Source organism: Papio anubis, chromosome 9 (assembly GCF_008728515.1).
Source record: "Papio anubis isolate 15944 chromosome 9, Panubis1.0, whole genome shotgun sequence".
NCBI lineage: Eukaryota > Metazoa > Chordata > Mammalia > Primates > Cercopithecidae > Papio > Papio anubis.
In genome coordinates, this window is record NC_044984.1 from 93167319 (window position 1) to 93185802 (window position 18484).

The 18484-nt window shown below is 39.7% G+C and overlaps 1 protein-coding gene across 1 annotated transcript in view; it reads right to left on the bottom strand.

The window, feature by feature from the left end:
- Positions 1–18484, bottom strand: part of ANKS1B (ankyrin repeat and sterile alpha motif domain containing 1B) — a 1249898-nt gene that overhangs the window by 59387 nt on the left and 1172027 nt on the right. The window contains exon 19 of the mRNA XM_031650180.1: positions 5169–5240. Within this exon, the coding sequence (XP_031506040.1) occupies positions 5169–5240 (72 nt within the window). The remainder of the gene's footprint in view (positions 1–5168; positions 5241–18484) is intronic.

Here is an 18484-nt window from a genome sequence, read left to right on the forward strand (position 1 = left end):
ATGGGTCACTTTGAATTGCAGGAAGAGAAAGTGAGCATCACGCTATTTCCTTGGCTTCTCACTGTAGTTAGTGTGTGACCAGTTGGAACTTCTTCGGCTCTTCTCTCCTGCTCTGTTCTCAGCCACTTTCTCCATTAGTTTGGTTTTGGTTGCTGATTTACTTTTACATTGCTTAATCCTCCTATTCCCTATCTGTTGGTATTTTTTATTTTTGTACACATTTATGGGGTATATGTGAAATTTTGTTACATGTATATTGTCTGTTGGCATTGTTAAGACTTTACTTGCAATATTAACTTTAGCATTTTTATCTGTTTTATTATCCATTCCTGACTCATTCTTGAGTTTTTCTTTTATATTTATATGAATTTTTAGTTTGTATAAGTGATAACTGACTGCAATTCTAAAACTAGATTAAATTTTTCTTTGCCTTCTTATTTTGATTTTTTTCTTTTCCTTCTTTCTCAAATGGCTGGCTCTTTATTCTCTCTCTGGTCTTTATTTCATCTGGCTGTAACTTACAAAAAACTAGTATAAAATTCAAAATATAGGATATGTGGATTTCAATATCATTTTGAAGCTGAGTATAATCACTTTTAAGTGATGATAGCTTAAAACTCTGGAAACATGCAGCTATGGGTTCTCAAACAAAAGCTTTACCCAAATCTAGCAAATCATCCTCTAATCTCCCCCATTAAACTTCTCCCTCCTTCTCCCGCTCCCTCGGTAAAGCAACAACAACATGGCAAACAGGTATTGTACATTTAAGTCACAGGTAACACTGTTAACAAAACAACAGAAGTTTGCATGCAACTCCGTGGAATGATGAAAAAGGAGGATCTGGTTGGCTTCCAAAGATCCTTTGATCCAGTGTCTGCTGATGTGACAACTCAAACCAAGCATCAGATCTTCATGTGAACCCTATTACAGTTCAGCAGAGGTAGACCTTGGCCAAGCTCAACAGGCAGTTTTCAAAAAAGTCTGAACATGGCATGAGCTGGTGGTGCCATGAGTTGCAGGGCCAGGGCTGGGAATAGGACTAGGGGTGAGAATGAGTTGGGGGAAGCTAGGGTTATGAAAACATTTCACGTGTTAGTACATTAAGCATGCAAATCATATGCAAACTCATTCTCTAATTGTTCAATTAACTCACACACTTTTATAATTAATGTGAGTTCCATACATTTAAAGCCAGAGCCACAGCCAAATGCTGATCCAAATATTTACATCATCCACATAAGTTGTAGCAGCCACTGTGGGAATAACAAGCCCCGGCACATACATTCCAATCTCGGTCTGGAAATCACTGAAATCCCTTATTTGATAACCACTTGAAGAAATTAGTGGAACATTCACTTAAATCTGTTTAGACAGCGCCATCATCTGCTCTCCTATGACTCCACTTTGTCCAAAAATCACAAACCACTTGCTTTGAATTGAGAGTGATCTGATAGGATCTTCCCTAGGTGCTGAGGTGGGAGATAATTACAAGGAAAAGAAATATAATCCTTATTTCATTTTCTTTGTGGCCTTCAAACATTGCTTCAGTTCAAATATTGTTAAATTCCCTATGGGGACTGAATCTACCTTTCTGGAAAGAGACACTGAATTTTATCATATTTAGTGCTATTTCCAGAAATTCGTTTTGAAACAGAAGGAAAAGTGTTCTTAAGATTGAATTTATTAGAAAATAATTTCTTTTCTGCCTGGAAATTAATCAACTTCTCTCCCTGCCCCTGCCTATTTTTTTTTTTTTTAAACTTAGATCTAAAAATATTTAGAGGACTCAATTTGTAGATGTTAATTCTTCTTTTTGGAATTAATTTAATGGGAATGGATGGACTCCAACAACTGGACTTAACATTACACTGTTGTAAAGGACAGGTATGACCTTGGCCCTTGGCTGGGATTCAGCTTTACCTGGTTGACTGCCAGTAAGAACAAAAGAGTTCAGAGAACAAGGGTGCCTTAGGTCTCAACCCTCCTGGAGGCTGAATTACAGCAGGAATGAGCTATGGAGGAATTAGGTAGAGTAGTTACTATATGGAACGGAAGAAGAGGTCAAAAAAGAAATAAAGATTTTTGCCTCATACATAAAATCATTTTGAACTTTAAAACCTAGTATTGGGTCTTGTCGACTAGTACATTCATGTCTACATAATACTTGCATCTCCTTAGGCAAATATTTTTAAATTTAGTAATTTTCCACTTAAGAATGCTTATTAAATATTAAATAACAGACCTAAGAAGTCTTTGGCCTCAATAATGGTTTATAATCAAAGCTTATCTTTAATGAAAAGTAGACCTAAACACAGCTAACAATGCAATATTTAATTAGAATAACAAAATGAAGTAGGAAAAGTTTAGGGTAGAATTCTGTCATATTTTGAATTATTATTGACACAGTAGTCTTTGAAAGGATTCCTTAAGTAATTATAAATGAGAAATTAAAATGATTCAAGGTACTCCTAATAAATGTCTTCAGGCTATCCCTTTGGCACTTAAAATATTTACAGAAAATCTTTCCTTTAGGTTCATGTATTTGAATGATCTTAATATGCCAAGAATTTTGTCATGGCTTAAAACTTCATTTATTTGGTATTTATTATTATTTTTTAGATGTATGCTTAAGGTCTTTTCTTTTTTTAAATAAGCACACTAAAGAACATCAATTAAACAGAGGAAAATGTACATCATTAGCTCTCTTCTTCAAACTCAAATAAAAACTAAACTGCTAACATAAAGAAAAAAACAATTTGAGATTAGAATTTTAAATGGAGAATTGATTCTGTTTAACACATGTTTGCAACTGCCAGCTACAAATTCATAGTCTGGGTGAGTTTGAAGGACTATAATTGGACCACATCTAATATAATGTAATTAAATTAAACATTCTCTTATACCAACAACTGAAAAATACAAAAGCATCAATGGAATTTAGTTAAAAAACAAAAAACGTCACAAAAGTCTATAGAGAGATTTTTACTGGATGGCAGATTCCAAATTGCAGCTTTTAAACTTTGCATTATTTCAACAGCTGGTAAATAGCTGCAAATTTTAAGTTCACATGCACTGGATGCCTATGGCAAATTCTAAAACAAATCGTATCAGGTAGCTCTCTCCCTCCAAAAGGGAAACTGAATATTACATATTCTATATGCTCTGAGAACACAAAGGAAAAACCTTCTCTATGTTATTTTCTGTCTTTTTTTTTTTTTTTCCGAGATGGAGTCTCTTGTCACCCAGGTTGGAGTGCGATGGCACAATCTGGGCTCACTGCAACCTCCACTTCCTAGGTTCCAGTGATTCTCCTGCCTCAGTCTCCCAAGTGGCTGCGATTATAGGCATATGCCACCACACCTGGCTAACTTTTGTATATTTAGTAGAAACAGGGTTTCACCATGTTGGCCAGGCTGGTCTCGAACTCCTGGCCTCAAGTGATCTACCCGCCTCGGCCTCCCAAAGTGCTGAGATTATAGGCATGAGCCACTGGACTAGGCCTTTATGTTATTTTCTTCTTAAGGAAAAAGTTTCCTAAGGATGTCAGTAGATAATTAAAAGCCATGCTTACAACTTAGTTTTCTAACATTAATAGAAAAGTATGGCATTTTCCAAGCCTTGTATTATTCTTTAAAAATTTTTAAAATTAGGATTTAATTGATTTTTAAAAATAGAACCTTTAAAATCTTTTCTATGAGGACTGCTCCCACCTACTTGCTTGTAAATTTAGATCTGAATATTAACAAACATTATTCTCAATTTCTTCAGAACACTTAATGAAAAACTAAAATGATTTTAAAGGACAATTATTGTTTTAAGGTTTTACTTTCAATGATTCTGACAAATTTCAGAGATGGGCTACCCAAACCTACATAAGATACATGTGATTACATTTACTTTCTGTAATCTCTAAGGCTTTGAAGAATGCTATACACAGCTCTATGCTTATAAATATGCATACATATATTTGAATGTGAATGTAAGGAAAAGGCTTCCTATAAACATTCACACACATATGAAAGCAGGATGTTGTAGTTATTCTTTCAAAAAATCTTCAAGAATGAAGAATGCTAGTTTGATCAAATGCAGTTGGTTATACTGAATTTGTTCCTTTAGATGAAAAAGAGCAGAGATGGCCATTTATGAACACATAAAAGCTCTGATTAGCATTTATGAGTTCAAGAGGAACTGCTGGGTCACGTGAACACCAGTACCAGGCAATGTATAGACACCACGGTCCTCAAGAGCCAGAAGTCCCATGCATAGGAGGACATATGTGCCTGATGCAGCATCCCAAAAGGCACTTCACAAAAATGCCTGTGGCATCCCTTCACATGCCGCCCCAAGAATTCTGCTCAGTGATTCTCAACCAAGTGTCTCAACTTCTCAGACAGCAGGCTATCCAATGGGAGAAATTCAAAAGGGTGTGCAAATAGAACAGTATTTTAAAATACAGAACATAAAACCCCAAACATTTAAATGTTTATTTTCCAAATAGAAATAAACTTTTTCTAAAGTATGCAAAGGTGAAATATGAACATTTGAAAATTACACAGCTCAGAGTAAAATGGGTCACAATTTCATACAATTTGCAAAGATCAATTCAGTACTGTCAAATGGAAAAAGGCTGAGAACCACTTTGTAGCTGTAACCGTGCCTCTCCCAGCTCACCTCCCCCCACATTTGCATCAAATATATACAGAATAACATGCAAATCATACTCAGAAACTTCTCACAAGTAAAGCACATGAATCTTTGAGAATCATTAGACACAAAGGGTTGGAGAGTCCATGAATACGGGGAAGTACAAAATGGGGAGGAATAATGCTGATATATACATGTGTGTATATATATATCAATTTACCCATTTCTTTTTCCTGTAAAAGCAAGTTAACACAGACGCCTGGAATGAAAGCCAAAACTCACATGGGACATATTTTAACCATAGACTTTAAAACCAAGTATGTTTCTTTTTTAGGACAATGTTTGCACATCAACTCATCACAAGGCACAGTAAATGAAGTATAATAGACAAAGAGTCTCAGAGTCACCAGACATTACAAATTTTCTGCATTACCAGGACACAGTACCTATAGCTGTTGACAACACTGTGCAACACAGTACATAGCGCAAGTTCAGGAGAAGAAAAGAACCATTTGTAACCTTACATTATGAACCTGATGGATCGCTGAGAAAGGAAATCCTGCGTTCTGATTCGTCCATATTTCACAGACAGACGACTGCTGATATAAACAGAAAACTATCTTATCTTGTCAATATTTAAAACATGGTAGCTACCAAGGTAGCATCCAGGAAGGAAAAGAGGAAAATAACAAAATGCAAAGAATCACATTAAAAAAAAACCCCAAAAAATGTTTTAGGGTGCTCAAGGTTTAATAATTGACTTCCAAGTCATTCTTTTTGCTTTAAAACATTTTGAGTTGACCGAAAAAAATCATTTATGCATTTATGCAAGGAAAGTTACCAATAAATTCATGCCTTAGAAAAAAGCAAACTGTATTTTATATTTGCCGGAAAACCAGAAATACCTTCCCCCTTCAGGTCACTACTTTCAGAGGATAAATATTTTTATCAACTTCAAGAAAAACAAGAAAAAACCTTTAATACAGGTCCAATATTTTTATTTTCTTATCTTCAATGACCAAGAGTAAACAGTGGAATAAAATGACTTTTCCTGATTTGGTCATTGCTCTATTTGATAAACCTAGAAGACATTTATGCCTCCAGAGTTCTTATGGGCAAAACTCTGTAGTTAACAAAGGAAGACGTGTCAGCTTGCTACCCAGCACTGGAGGAGTGAAGGAGGTGGCAGGAAGGAGGCTGGGGCAGGGAAGAACTGAAGTCAGGGAAATTCAGTTCTGTTCCTCAAGCAGAAACCCTTGGGAATAGCAATTGTGAGTCTAATGATTCAGCTCCATGATTCTGGCTCTCCCGCACACCATTAATAAGATAAAGTAGTAATGTTTGCTCAGAACCAAACACCAAACCAACCAGCATCCCTTCCCAGGAGTTAGAGCAGAAATCTTCAAATAGACCGACTGAGCTCTTGGCTGGACTATCCCAAGTTCTGTTCCCAAATTTCATCTTTCTAAAACACACTGTGAAACTAAATCACAGAAAATGGCAGAGCATGTAAACTTATTCAGCAAGCTCTGAGCATCTTCAGCATTCACAAACAGCCCGTACAAAGATCATTGAAGGAAGAAGGCAAGCACATAACCACAATATGGTTAAGAGACCCAGCAAAGAACAGTATCATCAGCCAACAAGTGATAGAAAAGAAAGCTTATCCCTAGCTAAAAGTTTCCTCACCCCAGAAACGCTCACCAGCAATTTAATACCTCTCTCTCTAGTTACAACTGCATCGCCATACACCCCTACACCTTTGCTTTCCATGTCTTCTGTTAACCAGAGGCTGGCTGGGGATGGACCGTCAGGAAGATGGCCTTCTGTTCAGGAAGTTAGATCCCCAGGGTCTGTCCAAAGGCACTTCCAAACACCTTTCACTTAAACCAGCTCTGCTATCCTCAGTTCCCTCTCTAAACTCCATGCTATTTTATACATCCATAGGGGGTTCTTCCTCTTCTTACCTTTCTAGCGAATTCAGTCTTGGACCCATCCACTCTGTTGGCCTTGTCTCCAAGAGCTGTCATCTGATTTGAATGTACTAACTCCATGCTTTAGCTGGACTATCATCTTAAGTGGCATCCTCATCCACTCCTGAGCGAATTCTTTACACAAATCACATCTTCTACAACTTTCACACATTTCTCGTGTTAATCTAATGCTAGAAGTGCTTCTAGCACTTCCAGTGCTAAATAATCCAGAGACCACCTGTCATCTGATAGATGAAGACACAGACATTTAAAGAGGTGAAGTGGCTTGCTCAGGTCACACAGGTGAGTGGCACAATATGTCAGCCTGCTGGGATGGCCAAGAAGGAGTGTGAGCCTGGTACTGATGTCACCAGAAGGCAGAGGGTTGCTCTAGCTATATACGGCCTGGTTCTACTGACCCTGAAGTGAATAGAAACTAAAAATAAAATTCTAAGCCCCCTCATAGACTGCCAAGGGGACCCCAGAAAAACCTTAAAATTGAGTTTCTGACCATGATGGGATGGGAGGTGAGACAAGCCTCATTATACCTCCTCTCTTTCATGGTTTAGACAAAACAACTGGTAGGAATTAATGTTAAAATAGAGATCATAAGAGTGACAGAACAGTCTCCTTGTGGCAATAAGATACCGAATTATCAACAGGACCCAAGGCCACGCTAGGCAAAGGTTAAATCACGCACCCCTACACCTAAAGAATAAACTACGTTCCAACTGCCACAAGCTTTTTCTTTTTCTCTAGCAGCTAAACAGGCAGTGGCCTTAAGAGAAGCAATATTTAAACAATTTGCAGCTCCACCAGATGCTGACTGGGCCTCAGCCCCTGCTCCACCAACCATAACTACAGCTGGACAAGTGATTGATTCAGTAACTTTATCCAAATAAGATCACTGACCGTGGACTAGTTCTGGTTGGTCTACCGAGATTGCACACTTGTGTGCCTTCATGTCCTGAAAAGCCCTTCTGATGTATAGGGCTAACTGTAATATCTACATGTTAAGTCTCCAACCCAAAGTGAACATAGGTCACATGTTACATGCATGTTTGTTGAATACACATGTGTCAGGACTACCTTCATGAATATTCACAGCTCTTGTAACACGTTGAATATACGCATTTAGCTAACCTGTTCAGCGTAAATCTTCTACTCTAAGCCCTTCCCCTTCGAAGAACCTGTCTCTGGGGTCTTGGTTGGAGGTGCTTCCCAGCCTGTGGGATGGCTACCTTGCAGGCTATAACCTTTAGAAGAAATAAAGTCTCCTCTCCTTTACTAAATTCATATATATATAAGTTAACACGAGTATATCTAAATGCAATCAGTTCATGGAACAGTCTTAACTGTACTGGGGTTCAAATACCAAAAAGTTGTTTTAGGTTATTTTAGTTACTCCCAAAGGGGCCATGCCCAGTCTGCCTGCCTGATGGGCACCAGGCCATTCCACCTTTCGGGCAGACTGCGTAACTTCCTGGTCACTTTGAGTCATGAAGACTCCATTTTGTATGAAATCCAAACTCATATCTGATTCAAACTTTTCCCTCCCTCATCATGTGCCAGTCTTGGGGCTTAAAAAGCCCGGGGTGGGTAAGAGAAGCTTGGTCTGCACTTTGACTTCTCCTAGGAGAGGGCAGGTGTCATGGTCTACCTCGGATGTTCCCTGCCCCAAGCTCTACCTAGTTCATGTGTTTAGTTGGGGAGGAAGAAACAGGAAAAGGACGAGGTCCCTTTCTTGTCTGGCTGTTTCTCTGGCAGCCGCTACTGCTGTTCAGCTAACGTTAACATAGTCTCCCATGTGCTCTGCTTAGCAGCTGCTGCAACCTAGGTTTTCCTGTGTCCCCATGTGAGTTCTTTGGAGGGCTCTTTTAGGGTAGAGGACAGTTCCCCCCACTGCACAGTTCCTGGTGGCAGAAATCTGGCTCTAGCTTGACTTCTTCCAACTCCCACTCAGCCCTCCTAGGACACATATATGCCCTTTGAGGGGAACCCAGGGGGACAAACATAACCTCAGCCCCCTTCTGCACAGCCATGTGGCCCACATGACATGGACACATCCTTGTCACACAGAACAGCAGAAGGGCGGGCTGCTCTGTGAACACTCCCCCTCTCTGCCAGGGCATCTCTCCCCAGGACTCTCTGTGTCAGCTCGGTAGGTGCTATGTGACCTGCCTGCCAGAAGTCTAGTTACGGATACCAAGGCCAGTTTTCCCTCCTAGCAGGCACCCCCAAGCCAGATGTACATTCCTCCTGAACCCCTTCTCACCAGGACTGGAGAGCATGGGAATGCACTCTGTCTCCTCTCTCATGGGAAAGGAGGAAAAGCCTTAGTTCTTTCCACAGGACTCAAGACAATTCTCTGTCCTTCTCCAGCACTAACTAATGTCCCGCCTATGTGGACACGTAGCTGACCGGGAACAAGAGACTGATTCAGTAACTTTATTCAAATAAGATCACTTATTTGGATCTTTTTTGAGGCAGGATTCACACTGCCTCCTTGTAAACCCCGAAGTAGGTGTCTGGCTCCATGATTGACAGCTTTCTTTTTAGAGCGTGCAGTGCTTACTTAGTATGTACAGGAAAATTCTCACTTAGCATCCTGGGGATAGACCTTCCAATAGTGAATAGATCTTTCGCTACTCACAGAAATTTACCAGAGTTAAGAAGGGAAAAGAGGATCCCATGCCATACTTATTTCATTAAAAAACATCATATAAAATTTTTCTCAATGAAGACTAAAGAACCCACCCCTAGTCATATGCACTGAGAGTTCACATATGGCTTATGTACATTTTTTAGATGCTATAATAAATATTTTCTATTTATAAGCTATGTTTTAAATTTAGAGAAAGTAAAACCTCTATAATTTCTAATACCGTCATGCACAATATAACGATGTTTCAGTTAATGACAGACTGCATATGCTACAGGGGTCTCATAAGACTACAATACCATATTTTTACTGTACCTTTTGTGGGGGTTGGAAGAAGTAAAGCTAGAGCCAGATTTAGGTATGTTTAGATACACAAATACTCCCCATTGTGTTACAATCACCTACAGTATTCAGCACAGTAACATGCCGTACAGGTTAGTAGGAGCAATAGGCGAGATCATAGACAGCCTAGCTGTGTAGTAGGTGACACCATCTCACATTGGGTAAATACACACTATGACGTTTACATGACGAAATCACCTAACAATGCATTTCTCAGAATGTATCCCCATCATTAGGTTATGCATGACTGTCATCCTGTCAGTGCAAATGGTAAAAAGTCAGAATTTAAAAGAGTTTAAACTAAAAGCAGTTAATTGTGTTTGAGTTGTGAAAATTATTATTTTATATTTTTTGACACAGAGTCTCTGCTCTGTTGCCCAGGCTAGGGTGCAGTGGCGCGATCCTGGCTTGCTGCAAACTCCGCTTCCTGGGTTCCAGTGATTCTTGTGCCTCAGCCACTCGCGTAGCTGTGACTACAGGCATGTGCCACCATACCCAGCTAATTTTTATATTTTTAGTAGATATGGGGTTTTACCATGTTGCCCAGGCTGGTCTCGAACTCCTGACCTCAAGTGATCCACCCACCTTAGCCTCCCAAAGTGCTGGGATGAAAATTATTTTTTTTAAAAAACTGATGCATTCCAGATACCACAGTAGTTTTGTGAGCAATAAATAATTTGTCAGACTCACAGAGTAAGCAACTTAAGGCGGACCTGTTGTAACTGGTGCATTCATAATATGAAATGGCTCTTCTCCTAGACATAGGGTTATTATACTGTGTGCTGGAATTAATTTTTTAAATGCAAGAGTTTCCAGAGTAGAAATTAATTATGTTTATGAAAATAACATTTCAGGGTACAACATGTATTGAAGTACTGAGTTTTGAAAAGTTTTGAGAAAGAAATATAATATCAGCCATAAAATTTCATCTGGGGCCCAAATTCCTAGAAAAGTAGTGAGTTAAGTTTTTTTCTTTTTTTTTTTTGAGATGGAGTCTTGTTCTGTCACCCAGGCTGGAGTGCAGTGGTGCAACCATGGTTCACTGCAGACTGGACCTTCCAGGCTTAAGTGATTCTCTCACTTCAGCCTCCCAAGGAGCTGGAACTACAGGGATGCACCACTTCACCCAGTTAATTTTTTTTTTTCTAAATGTGTAGAGACAAGGTCTTGCTATGTTGCTCAGGCTGGTCTTGAACTCCTGGGCTCAAGTGATCTGCCTGCCTCGGCCTCCCAAAGTGCTAGAATTACAGTTGTGAGCCACTGTGCCTAGTCTTAAATTTAAGTTTTTTTTTTTTTTTCTTCTTTTTTGGAGGCATTGGAAATGGGGTCTTGCTCTGTCACCTAGGCTGGAGTACGGGGCACAATCTTGGCTCACTGCAACCACCGCCTCCTGGGTTCAAGTGATTCTCATGCCTCAACCTCCTGTGTAGCTGGGATCAGAGGTGTGAACCACCTCACCTGGTTAATTTTTGTTATTTTTGATAGAGACAGGTTTCACCATGTTGGCCAGGCTTTCGCATTTATTAAGTTGGCCTCAAGTGATCCACCCACCTTGGCCTCCCAAAGTGCTGGGATTACAGGCGTGAGTCACCTCACCTGGCCAAATTAAACTCTATTTTTTTTTCTTTTTGTTTGTTTGTTTTTGAGACAGAGTCTTGCTCTGTCGCCCAGGCTAGAGTGCAGTGGTGTGGTCTTGGCTCACTACAACCTCTGCCTCCCGGGTTCAAGTGATTCTCCTGCCTCAACCTCTTGAGTAGCTGGCATTACAGGCACCTGCCACCATGTCTGGCTGATTTTTGTGTTTTTAGTAGAGACAGGGCTTCACCATGTTGGACAGGCTGGTCTTGAACTCCTGACCTCAGGTGATTCGCCTGCCTTGGCCTCCCAAAGTGCTGGAATTGCAGGCATGAGCCACCGCACCTGGCCGTAATTAAGTTTTACAATGTCTTAATCTGTGAAGAAGAAGAATAGTACGTGACCTACTTATTTCACCAAGTTATTGTGCAGCTCATGTTTAGCTTCAAGAGACAGGAAACTTTTTCACAGCTAAATGTTTAGGGCTTGGAACACAGACGGAACACATATTTACCGAATGAATGGAATCATATAACACATTCAAAAGGCCTTGGTAAATGGCAAAGCATTATGCAAACGTTAGTCACTACCGTTACTCATTATCATTTTTAACTGGTCTACTCTATTGGTGCCGCTTGTGCCTTTTATAAACTATGTCATTGCCAACACACTTCCGGTTAATTGTACCAGAAACTGCAGACTTCCTATTGGAAGAGTCCTCATATTTCCTGATAAAGGCAGAAAAGGGCTGCCAACTTGCTGAAGAGAGAAGGAACATTTGTCATTAGCGCACCTAGGTGTCAAAAGGCTGCTTGTAGAGCCTGGAAACAGTTCCATGAAATAATGTTAATCGCCCCTTTGCAATTTCATTTGCCTATTTTCTCTCAATCCCTGTCACATATATTGCAAAGGCTCATTTAGTTTTTCTGAACCTGAATTACTATGAAACCCAAACAAATAAGGGTAAATAAGGATAGACTTGCAACTGAGATATTACTAATAATTTAATGTTTACTTCTTTGATGGTGAAGTCAACACACATTTGAAGGTATATAATTTTATCTTCAGTTCAGAATTCTCTCTTAGCTCTGGAAATTTTTTCTTAAAATGCAATGCATGTCTCGCTTTCGTTACCATCTTGTACCTTGGGTTACCATGACTTCAGCTCAGAAAATACAACACAATTGCATTCAAATCTAATCACAAAATAAAAAGAATATAACCAATGTCCAAAGTTTTCCTCCTAAAGGTGGACTTCCTTTTTGCTCAATTGCTAGCAATCCAGTAATTTACAATAAATTATCTCTCTTTCATTATGGTTTGTCCTCTTTCCCGGAGCATTTTCAAAAATTGCTATAACATCTTCCATCAAAAGCAAACAAACTTCTTCCCTTGCGCCAATATCACCCTCAGTTTCCTGCTCAATTACTCTAATCTTTAAGCAAAACTCCCTGAGAAGGGTCTAGATGGTCTCCACTTTCTCTTTTCCTGTCCTCATCTGAGCCCACTCTACTGAAACAATTTTCTATTTTCCTTGACCTATGGGACACCCTTGATCACTCCTCCATTCCTCAGCCTCTTTGGCTGCTTCCTGTTATCTGAACATCCCTGGAGTGTTAGTCCTCAATCTTCCCTTCCTTCTTGGCTATACTAAGTGGTCTCTTCCAGCTGTGACTCCCACATTCGTATCTCCAGCCCAGACTTCTTCCCTAAATTCAAGACTCAGACACCCGGCTGCCTGCTTGATGTTTCTCCTTTCGCATTTATTAAGTCAGCTCAACCTTAAATTAAATGCCAGAGACCAAGCTCCTGATGACCTCACCTCCTTGTAAGCTTCCTTATTTCGGCAAATTGCAGCTCTTTTTTTCCAGTTCCTCAGGTTCATAATGCTGGAGCTCTACTTTCTCTTATATCTCACATTCAATCCAGCAGCAAAGCCTATTGAATCTACTTCTAAAATCTTCTCACCATCCTGTCACTACTTGCTCCAAGCTACTCCCTTTTCTCATTCGATTGATTTCATTGGCTTCTTACCGGTCTCACTGCTGTCATCCTTGCCCCCTAAGTATCTCTTCTCAGTACGAGAGCCAAAATGACCCATCTAAAATGAAAGCCAGGTCATTCCACTCAGCTCCATTCAACACAGAAGATAATTCAAAGTCCTAACAATGACCTGCAAGGTTCTCCATTCTCTGGTACCCACACTGTTCTACCTCCCTACCTTCCTTTCCTACCCATCTTCCTCTTGCTCTCTGGGTTCTTGACAGCAAAGCACATTCTTGCCTCATAGCCTCTGCATTTGCTTCTCTTTCTGCCTGACATGTTCTCCCTCCGGCTACTATAGGCCTAGCTAGCTCCCTCACTTCCTTCAAGTTCTATTCTAATGTCACTTTTTCAGAGAAGCCTTCCCCAGGCACCCTAGCATATTACATCCAAATTAAGTCTGTGCTTTTCACTCTGTAAAAGAATTATTCTTTCAAGCAGAAATTATTTATTTATTTATTTGTTTGTTTTTGAGACAGGGTCTCACTGTCACCCATGGAGTGCAATGGCACGATCTTGGCTCACTGCAACCTCCACCTGCTAGGTTCAAATGATTCTTGTGCCTCAGCCTCCCAAGTAGCTGGGATTACAGGTGTGCACCACCACATCTGGCTAATTTTTGTATTTTCAGTAGAGATGGGGTTTCACCATGTTGGCCAGGTCTCGGACTCCTGGCCTCATGGGATTCTCTCGCCTTGGCCTCCCAAAATACTGGGTTTACAGGTGTGAGCCACCGCACTTGGCCTCAAGCAGAAATTTAAAATGTAAAAAATGTTTGGAACATAAGAACCTCTCTCCGTCACTCTGATATTCATGCAAAAGTAGTTACTGGTCATCTACTGTGTGCAAGGCCTGGGTCACAAAGTGAGTATGGATCAGTCTTGCTTTTAATCAATGTTTGTGGAATGAAAATTGCTTTTTCCACGAACAGAACCAGTAGTAAACTGGGACTGACAGCTGATGGTAGGTCTCAGAACAGAGCAAGTAGATGACAGCTCCATCAACTCGATAACCCCTATTAAGCCCTGGAAACCTTCTGGGAGTCTGCTGATATTATATAGCTAGTCTAATAAAGAAACTTTTATGAATAGAGCCCTCCAGTCAGATTCTACCAGAGACGAAATTTTCTGCCGTGTTCTAGCCCTGAAAAAAAAGAAAAAAAGACTTTTTCTCTGTTTCTCCCTTATGTTTGTCATAATACTTTCAGCACTTCAGGGTATTCAGAAATTGACCAGAAAGAAACCAACAAGAAATATGAAAATTTCAGAGTGAAAGCTAAAGGAATAATGAAGTGCATTCCTTCTTCTGGATGATAGTGCTTCTAAAAGAAAATGAAAACAAACTTGAAGAGCAAACAAAACAGCTTCAAAGGCAGAAGAAAAAGGGCGTCCCAACAAAGGAAGCCTTGGCCAATAGCCAGCAAACTCAGTGGCTCCTTGAGCAGAGTCTGGCATGAAATGAGACCTGTCAAAGGATGCAGTCAAACAAATTCAGTGCAGTCAAGGGGTAAGGCACCAAACACCTCATATGCATATTTTCTTTCAGCAGTGACAGCCCCACAGTTGCTTCGTCCATGGACATTAACTGAACCCTGCCTAGAAAATCAGAAAATTAGAGCCTTTTGTTTCTCATGAGTTACCCAGAGGCCGTAGGCCAGCATCTGATTACCTCTTCCTTCCCACCATTGGAGACAGAGGAACACTCCTCCTTCTCACTTCTTGAGTGAGTTCTGAGATACATACTCAGTCCTGTAACAACTGCAAGTGATTTAGATTCTTCTCTGCAACCACACTGTCAGCTTCTCAAGTTCCCTGTCTGTGTCTATTTATTTCTAGTTCTAAAGTGTGAAAGTTTTATGCATGCACCCCACTGGGTCTTTTTATAAAGGGTCTCAGCTGAACTATTTCATTTGCAGGAAATGCTGGAGTCAAGAAAATGCTGCTTCCTGCCATTTCTCCATCTTTCTGAAGGGCAGTCCTTCCAAAACTTCATGATCGTGACCTTCCCCTGTGCCTATGGGGAAGATTTTTGGACAGATCAGTTATCACCTGCTGGGAAGGAAAAGCCAGGCCAACAGTTGTTTCTCTAACAACATCTGCATGGGTGACCCATGATTGCTGGAGTCAGCATTAATCAACCTACCAAGAGTGGGAGGAAGTAAACAACACATTTGGTTCCATCTAAGTCCACTGGCATGATATAAATTCTAACACAGTCTTCCCAAGTTTAACTTTCCCTCCCTTCCCTTTCCCATTCCTCTCCAGTCTCCCTCGCTCCCTCCTTCCTTCCTTCCTCCCTTCCTCCCCTTCCTCCCTCCCTCCTTCCTTCCTTCCTCCCTTCCTCCTTTCCTCCCTTCCTCTCTTCCTCCCTCCCTCCCTTAACTCTAATTCTGGGACTGATATCGCATAAAAGAAGTCCTCAGCTACTAAAGTAGGAGAGTAGGAGAGAACTATAGGCTTATGATATTCCTGTTATTCATTTGTAGAGATAATATATAACCTGTATTCCCTAATATGACAGTTGTAGCCCTAAATGGCATTACACAATTGTCTATGAAATCTCCTTACAAGAAAAAAATAGAGCAGGGAAAAAAAATGAGCACTGCCTGTACAATCCAGCTTTCATTGTGCAGCTCCCCAGGTTCCAGGGATGTTGCAAGGAATTTAAGTCAATTGGGATCATGCTGTTTATAGCAATATGGGCTGTTTTACTTGTTATCCCTCAAAGTCTGGATGCTATCAAATATTTTTCAGGACCACTAAAAAGCAGAACATTAATAACTAATTCAGAAAAGCAGTGATCAACTTTTTAACATAACATGAATGACTGAAAAAAAACTAGATTTTGCAAAGTAATGTTGTTCTTTGTAACATCTCTTTACAATATACATTACATCCCTTTCTTGCAAACAGAGGTTGTCATTTCCTTTACTTAAATTCATTTATTAACTGGAGGCCAAATGTTTGTTTCCTGCTTCTGATAGAAAAGATGTATTGGGAAGAGTCATTTATTCAATGATGTTTATTGAGACCCCAGCATTTCTTCATTTTATCCTTGTGAAAAATATGAAAAAAAAAACTGCAGTTGAACAATCCTCTTGAACGATGCCAAGCTGAGAGGTCTCTAGTAGAAAGCTACACAGTTTTTTTTTTTCAGTTCTACTTTATTCAACACTTCACTCAATACATTGATGGATGACTTCAAAGGTTTGTTGTTTTGAGGTAAGCTTCTTAAAATGAGCACATTACATAGTTGAAAAGGATCACTGATATACTGAGTAGCAACTAAGTCTTAGAAAGGTCTTGATAGACTAGGATTATTGAATGAGTAACTTGATAAAACTGCTTTATCTGGAAAAGGATAATGTAAATCCAGCACTGCTGAGAAAGGAGGCATAGTTCATGGCTATTGATAAAGGCTGGGAAATTTTCATGAAGAAAAGCTCAGTAAGAATGAATGATATGTCAATGTTGATCTGCCCAGAGCTGGGGAACCAGGATGCTATACGGCCCACATCCCCCTTATCACATGGGATTGGCAAAGAGCTGGAGACATTTAACATAGTGAGGGGAAGATATCAAATTGTCTTCAGTCTTAAAAAACTCTTCCCAGCAAAAGGGAGCAGATGCATTCTTAGTTGTTTCAGAAGATATCATGAACTATGTAGGAGTTATAGGGAGGTTTATTTCAATTCAATTCAATATAAGGCAAAAGTTATATCAACTAGACCTTTTCCAATCATGGGGCTGCCTCACAAAGAGCAGGCCAGCTTTCCAGTGACAAGTTTAGGCAGAAACTTGTGGCTGTCTGTAAGGATGTATTCGAACGGGTGCCTGCATCAATTAAGAGACTACATATATTTTCTGGCCCCTTTTCATCCTAAAAGTCTCTGCTTTTCTTTAACAGTACAGTTGGTTATCTGTCTTCTCAGTTCTGCATTCTTCTGACTGCACAGAAGAATCTTCTAGCTATTAATGCATATAGAGAAAAGCAAGTTATCACATATTTTGTGATCCTGCATTCAAACCTCATTAAAATAGAGGCGCGTACAGCAAGGAGGTCACGTCATTTCACAATGGTTTACATGAAGCAATTGTTTATTATCTCTGATTTGTAAAGAACGAAAAATTGGATGTCAGGAGCAAAGGATTTTCTTCAAATACAATGTTTATCCATGCTACTTTAGAGGTTTAATTCTCTACTGAAGTTGCATTTACATAAGGTATTAGATATTCTTAATAGGATTTTTCAAGGAACTCAAAATACTGCATTGGAGCCTTTGGGGCTTTGGACTTTCTAGAATGTCTCATGTCTGCTAGTTCCCAGTTTGCAGAGATAATATAGGGTGTTCATCAACACTGTGGTTCACATGATGGCTGTGAAGCTAGGCTGTTTGCATTGGAATCCTGGTTCTACACTTTGCAATTTTTGTGGCCGTGGGCAAGCCACATAAATGCTCCATGCCTCAATTTCCTCCTTATAAAGTTGTACTAATCAGTGCTGGCTCTGATGATGATGACGATGAACCACCAGGTCTAAGCTAGACAGATGATAATCTATTGTTCCAGGCAGTATATTTCCCTAAAAAACTGGAGACCATCCCAATTTGTGTCCAATCTGATATGTTGTAGAGCCCTGTGGTTTTATGATGCCTATAGCCTTACGTAAAGTAATTTGGTCAACAGAATTTACAGAGTGTTTATTTTAGAGGAATTAAAAAATGACTGCGGAAGAGTCAGGCATTGCCCCCACATAGCCAACATACACTTTACCAAAAAAGCAGCAAACATTTAAAAATGAAATATAATGAAATATTTTGAAATACACTAACTCATAAACATCCTTTAATTTTTAAAAGTATTTAAGTATGGATATCATCCATAATTCTTTTTCCAAAGAGCACCAGTGTTAACTAGGTTATAACATGAATAGGAGCTTCTTGGACAGTGTTTGCATTCATAAAAACCATGATTTCCAAGTCAGTGAAGAGGTATTAGTTTGGGCTTACAAGTTGGAAAACAGAAACAGTTTTGTAAGATGTAGCTAAATATGAGATTTACTTTAAAATGCATTTACTCCCAGATGCAGTTGAGAAAGCATAATGTAGAAGAAAAAGAAGTTATCTTAAAATAACAACAATAATTTCTAAAACAACCCAAACGTATAGTTTCAGAGTTTGTAAAATACTTCGAAAAAATACCATTTTATTTGTGCCTCATAACAGTGGTGTGAGGTGGGCATTAAC